Source organism: Ochotona curzoniae, unplaced genomic scaffold (genome assembly GCF_017591425.1).
Source record: "Ochotona curzoniae isolate NIBS_2020 unplaced genomic scaffold, NIBS_Ocur_1.0 contig_1780, whole genome shotgun sequence".
NCBI classification, from domain to species: Eukaryota; Metazoa; Chordata; class Mammalia; order Lagomorpha; family Ochotonidae; genus Ochotona; species Ochotona curzoniae.
The window spans coordinates 77,605-84,095 of record NW_024465191.1 but is presented as its reverse complement, the minus strand read 5'-3'; the positions used below and the strand labels follow the sequence as shown (position 1 = coordinate 84,095).

At 42.2% G+C, this 6,491-nt stretch overlaps 1 protein-coding gene across 1 annotated transcript; it reads right to left on the bottom strand.

The window, feature by feature from the left end:
* Positions 1–390: 390 nt before the first annotated feature.
* LOC121148706 (Golgi phosphoprotein 3-like) lies at positions 391–2,780 on the bottom strand. Its single transcript, XM_040968952.1, has one exon. It carries the CDS (start codon positions 2,778–2,780, stop codon positions 1,887–1,889), a length of 894 nt encoding a protein of 297 aa, XP_040824886.1. The 3' UTR covers positions 391–1,886.
* Between the last annotated feature and the right edge of the window lie 3,711 nt (positions 2,781–6,491).

Here is a 6,491-nt window from a genome sequence, read left to right as displayed (position 1 = left end):
TTGATTTTTTTAATAGCTGAGTAGTATTCCATGGAGTAGATGAACCAAAGCTTTCTTAGCCAATCTTCTGCTGATGGGCATTTTGGTTGCTTCCATGTTTTTGCAATTACTGATTGTGCTGCTATGAACATAGGGATGCATGTTGGTTTGTCGTGAAACAAGTGTTTTGGATGTATTCCTAGGAGTGCTATTGCTGGGTCATATGGTATGCAGATTTTGAGTTGTTTGAGTGTTCTCCAGACTGATTTCCATAAATGTTGTACCAACCTGCAGCTCCACCAGCAGTGGAGTAGGGTTCCCTTTTCCCCACATGCTCGCCAACAAGTGTCGTTGGTGTTCTTTTTTATGTGGGCCAATCTTACTGATGTTAGGTGGTACCTCATGGATGTCTTTTTTTTTTCAAGATCATAGTTTATTTATTACATCAGATAAAAAGATAGTATACATATTAAGGAATCCCTTCAAATTCAACTCTAGAGTTATACACCATGTAGTACTTTTGCAATGAATGTTAACCGAAAAAATCTTGACACCTGAAAGCCCCACTAGTAACATCAACTATGGAAATACAAAATTTGATATTTGATTTGTTCAATGTATAGTATTTACATTATGAAACCAATGATGGTACAATAAACAGTGATAGAGTAAAAATAAACTTGAAAAAGCAAAGGTTTATAGTCTTACAATGTGCTGATCATCATAATTGCATATAAAAATTAAAACATAGCAGAGCTTTCTGTTACAAAATTCTTAATCATCTGAGCTGTAATTATTACTTGCTAACAATTTACATGCAACATCTGCTAGAACTGACACTCATTTTCTCCCCCAACAAAATGTGAGTAGATAAATGACATTTCAGAGCAGACATTAATTTACTTGTGGACAGAAAAAAGGGGAAAAATAACTGTACTCAAGATTAGTACTGGTCACAGCCTCTTCCCTACAGAAATTATAAAAGGAGTTAGAACCTCCCAAAAGAAACTGAGAAAGAAGATGCATAGGCAAAAAGTACCATGAATGGCATAACTCAAAAAATCCCAAGACCAATAGGACCCACCTCTTTCTCTCTCCTTCAATGAGAGGTCTACTTACCATCAGAGAGCAGTGCTGAAGCAGGGGAGGGGCACCAGGTGCACAACTAATGAAATCTTACAAATACTGAGATGGGGCAGGGGTAGCCAGAGAAGGGCCAATTTATATCTACTCCAACTAGAACTATATACAGCAGAACTGGAATGCAGCCCATCCCACACTGGCATTGTGAAACAATTGGACCTTTATGATTTAATAGTTAAAATCATAAGTAGTATGATAATACAATAGATTTACATAGGAAGCAAAATCCAAGGGGGACTTTATATTAAGTATTTACTGTGCTGTTTCAATTTAAAAATAATTTTGCAAAGTATACATCTCAACTGAGGTCTATGTATAAAATGTCCTAATAGATACAGATATTTACCTTTGGTGAGTAGAAGGCCGTGCTGTGACTTCTGTGTGAACTGTAGGTAGAGCACTAGATGGACGTGCACATGTGGGCAACTCAAGCTGAGGGAATGCAAGAGCTGTACATGTGAGGAGGCCAGAGGTACTGTGAGAGCCAAAGTACCAGAAACCCAAAACAGGCAGCAGTGAGAACGACAGCAGGGACTGGAATGCCAATGTGGCCGTTGGATGGTTTTAAAACATAAAGAGGAAGGAAGGCCTCTCGTACCAGCAGAATCCTGCATACATACAAAAAAGAAAGTGCCACCCACCATTTCCTAAAACAAAAGCCAGTTAGAGTATGGGAAAGTACAAACTGCAGAAAACCAGAAGTCAATAGAAGAAAAAACTACTGGTTTACATGAAGGAAAGAATGTTCGTTCCATATTGAGCAGTTACTTAGTGAATGCCGCCACCACCGCCCACAGAGCCTCGTTGGTGTTGGCCTTCAGACATTCCACTTCTGGGTCTAGATTGAGAAGCTGCCGCACCCTCTTGGTGGCTAAATCATATTGCTCGTCCAGAAGAGGAGCAAAAGCATTCTCCAGGACATCCGAGGCATGGGCTAAGTAAATGAGGGCCAGCAAACGCTTGTCCATGCGATGAGGGTCATTCACCCACTTGTCAAGAACAGCTTCTTGTACCTTCTTAATGAGATGTTGCTTAATGTTGTTGTTGGTGAGTGGATGTGTTGTCATGTCAAAAAGCAGAAAGTTCTGTTTCTCTGTTGTCAATACACCCTTTTCCACCAGGTTTTTAGCTAAACGTTCCCGGACATTTCTTAACTGATAATGCAATTTTAATGGGTTCCAAGTTTCACCACTAAGCAATTCAATCCAGTTCTGGACGGTTTCCGGAGGCTGTGTCTCCTTGACGTGCTTCAGGGCTTCGTCCAGGAGCACATCCCCCGTGGGAGCATCCGATTTACAGATCACCTTTCTTGTTAATAGACTTTTACGTCTCATTCCACAAGCCTCTAGTTGCAACCTTCCTCTCAAGGCTAATTCAATTAACATACAGCCACGTAATCCAGATGATATACAGTCATTCCAAAAGGATGTGTAGCCCTCTCGGTCCTTGAGGCCCAGCAAGAGCACCTCCTCCATCAGGGTCAGCCGCGTTTCCTTGGAGTCGCCCTTGTCGTCGTCCTGCTGGTCGCGGCGGCCCTGCGCGTCGTCCTCCCCGCTGCCACCGCCGCCGCCCGCCGCCCGCTCCTTGTCGGCGGCGTTGCGGGAAGCCTCCGTGCGCCGCTGCACCACGCCCGAGCTGCGCTGGGTCAGCGAGGTCATGGCTCCAGCCGAGACGCCGCGCGGGCCAGAGGGACGCGGGTCCGACCGGCTCTCCCTCCTCCTCCTCCGCCTCCTCCGGCGGGCCCCCGCCCCAGGCTTCCGTGTTAGATCCGGGTGCTGGGACGATGTCGGTCAGCAGCTGGGCCCAGGGCAGTCATGAGGAGATGGGCTGGGCTTCGGCAGACGCGGAGAAGGGGGGTGCCTTCCTGCCTCCGCCCGCGGCCCCTGAAACGGCTCATGGATGTCTTAATTTGGATTTCCCTTATTGCCAGGGATCTGGAGCATTTTTTCATATGTTTGTTTGCCATTTGGGCTTGTTCCTTTGTGAAATGTTTGCCCATTTCCCAGGTCCCATTCTGTGGGTTGCTTTTTTACTTTGCTGATGGTTTCCCTTGCTGTACAGAAGCTGCTTAGTTTGATGAGTTCCCATTTGTTTATTCTGTTCTTAACTGCTATTGCTTTTGGCGTCCTTCTTAGAAAGTCAGGACCTAATCCTAGGTCTTGCAGGGTATTTCCAACATTTTCTTGCAAGAGTTTGAAGGTTTCTGGAAGTAGTTTTAGGTCTTTTATCCATGTAGATTGGATCTTAGTGTATGGTGATAGATGTGGGTCTATCCTTTTGTGTGTGCAGGCTATCAGCCAGTTGTCCCAACAACATTTACTGAAGAGGCCTTCCCATTTGCTTGGACTGTCATTGGTCTTTTTGTCAAAGATTAATTGGTTGTATCTGTGTGGGTTCCCTTTTGGTGCTTCTATTCTATTCCATTGATCTTCCTCTCTATCTTTGTGCCAGTACCAGGCTGTTTTGATAACCACTGCTCTATAGCATGTCCAGAGGTCCGGAACTGTGATTCCCTCTGCTAACTTCTTGTTCTTTAGGATGATTCTAGCTATTCATGGTTTTTTGTGTTTCCAGATGAATTTTTGAATCATTGTGTCTAGTTCCGTGAAGAATGTTTGGGGCAATTTGATTGGCATTGCATTGAAAGTGTATATTGCTTTTGGTAGTATAGACATTTTAATGATGTTGATTTTACCTATCCAGGAGCATGGAATGTTATTCAATCTTTTGAGGTCTTCTTCAATTTCTTTTTTGAGTGGTTTTTTAGTTTTGTTCGAATAGGTCTCCTACACTTTTAGTTAGATTTATTCCCTGATACTTCATACTTTTCTCTACTATTTTGAATGGTATCTTGCTGGTTAGTTCTTTTTCCATCTTGGGGCTGTTTGTGTACAAAATGGCTGTTGATTTTTGTTCATTAATTTTGGTTCAAAATGCAAATTTGTAACCACATCCTCTGATTACTTCATTGACATCTCAATTTTAGCTTAAACACAACTGGCTGCTATACACCTCAAAATGATTATATTTACCATTCAGCTATCTATTTTCATTTTAGTATTTAGCAGATTATGGTATTGAAACATGCTTTTACTGAACTTGGTAAATTTTAGGATATTCCAAACAGGCTTATAGATAAAATAAGCCATTTGTTAACAGTGGAGGAGATTTAGGAGGGGTGTGCAGAGAAATCTTCAATACCTTAGTGTGGAGTAACTAAACTTTGGTCCTACCTAGTAAGGAATATGGGAGTCCATGCTGACAGTTTCCTGTCTGTTCTAAGCTTTCCTTTTTGGTCTCTGTCTATCTGATCTAATGTAGGTGTGGGGAGCTCCAGAGCAACCCTGATGATCACTGCAAGAGAGGGTGGGCAGCCAAAGTTGGAACTAATAAGGACCAGAGAAAGCTCCTCTCCCAAGTCCCAAATGAAGTTTTCTGTTCTTGTGTTTCTGAGGACCACTCAGGGATCCTGGCTCTTGTTCTGCTGACATTAGATACAGTAATGAAGGAACTGAGCTTTTTCCATCCCATGTGGGAGATCCAAAAGGGAGTGGATGGCCTCAAGGTTCTCGGCCTCTGAATGCACTCCAATTGCCCATGGATGGTTGGCAGTGGGATATAGCCCTTGGTGCCCACACGGATAGTCATGGGTGAGGAGCCAGGAGTCTCCAGGGTTGGGATACAAGCCTTCTCCTGTCCTCCTACTCCACTCTGGGATCTACCCACCCCTGCTCTGTGCATATGACCTCTTGTGAAGAGGCTGTCAGGATCACTTTGGAATCCCACTGTATCTCTTTATAGTTTTTGCTCATGGCTAATGCAGACTTGAGTCTGCTGTGTGTAAGTTACCTCTTATATTCTTGATGGGCTAAATTTCACATCTTCCTCACACATTCTAAGAAGGTAGAAGATTTCTCTGCTCTCTTATTCTTTCACAGGTTATCATTGGGTATTAAAAGCATATTAGGTCTTTCAGTTCTTGGACATAGATCAGCAAGCAGCCTGACTCACATTGATGGTTGGTTCATTGATTACATTGCAATATCTTAGTGCAGGTGATACAGGTTGTTGGAGGTTGAAACAATATTACAATGTACAGGTATTATTTTTCTGATTGACATCATTACATCTTAAATTAAGGCAAACATATGGCATCGAACCTTTTTCTGGTTGGCTCATTTCCCTTAGCATAATGACTTGTGCCATTTGGCCAGAAAAATCTTTCATTTTTTTGGCAAACTGTATAATATTCCGTGGAGTAAATGGACCACAGCTTTCTTCTGCTGTCTTCTGTTGATGGGCATTTTGGTTGGTTCCAAGTTTTTGCAATTGTTGATTGTGCTGCTATGAACATAGGGGTGCATGTTGGTTTCTCGTGCAGCAGGTGTTTTGTGTATATTCCTCGGAGTGCTATTGCTGGATCATATGTTATGCAAATTTTCAGTTGTGTGATTGTTCCCATACTGATTTTCATAGAGGCTATACCAACCTGCATTCCCACGTGGGAGCAGTGGTGTAAGGTTCCATTTTCCCCTCATATTTGCCAGCAATTGTTATTGGTGGTTTTTTGAATGTGAGCCATTCTCACTGGTGTTAGGTTGTACTTCATCGTTGTCTTAATTTGAATTTCCCTTATTACCAAGGAACTTGAACATTTTTGCATATGTTAGTTTGCCATTTTGAATAGTTTCTTTCTGAATTGCTTGCCCATTTCTCGTGTCCATTTCTTGAGTGGTTTGTTTTGGTGTTTTGATTTCTCTAGAGAACTTTGTATATTCTGGAGATTAGCCCTCTGCCACCTATGTAGTTTGCAAAGATGTTCTCCCATTCTGTGGGATGTTTCTTTACTTCATTCAATGTTTCCCTTGCTAAACAAAAGCTGCTTAGTTTGATGTAGACCAATTTGTTTATCCATGCCTTGATTGCTATTGCTTTTGGAGTTCTTTATACGAATCAGGGCCTATACCCAAATCTTGATTAGTGTTTCCAACATTCTCCTCTAAAAGTTTGAAGTTTTCTGAATGTATGTATAGGTCTTTTATCCATTTAGTTTTGATCGTAGTGTATCGTGAGTGATTTGGGTCTATCTTCTTGCTTCTGCTGTCTGTTAACCAGTTGTCCCCAATGGCATTTATTGAAGAGACCTTCCTTTTTACACTGATTGTGGTCTGATTATTTTTTGTCAAAGATGAGTTGACTGTATCTATATGGGCTCCCTTCTGTTGTTTTCATTCTGTTCCATTGGTCTTCCTCTCTATCTTTGTGCCAGTAACAGGCTATTGTGATAATCACCGCCCTATAGTATGTCCAGAGGTCTGGGATTGTGATTCCCCCTGTTAACTTTCTATTCTTCAAGATGGTTCTAGCTC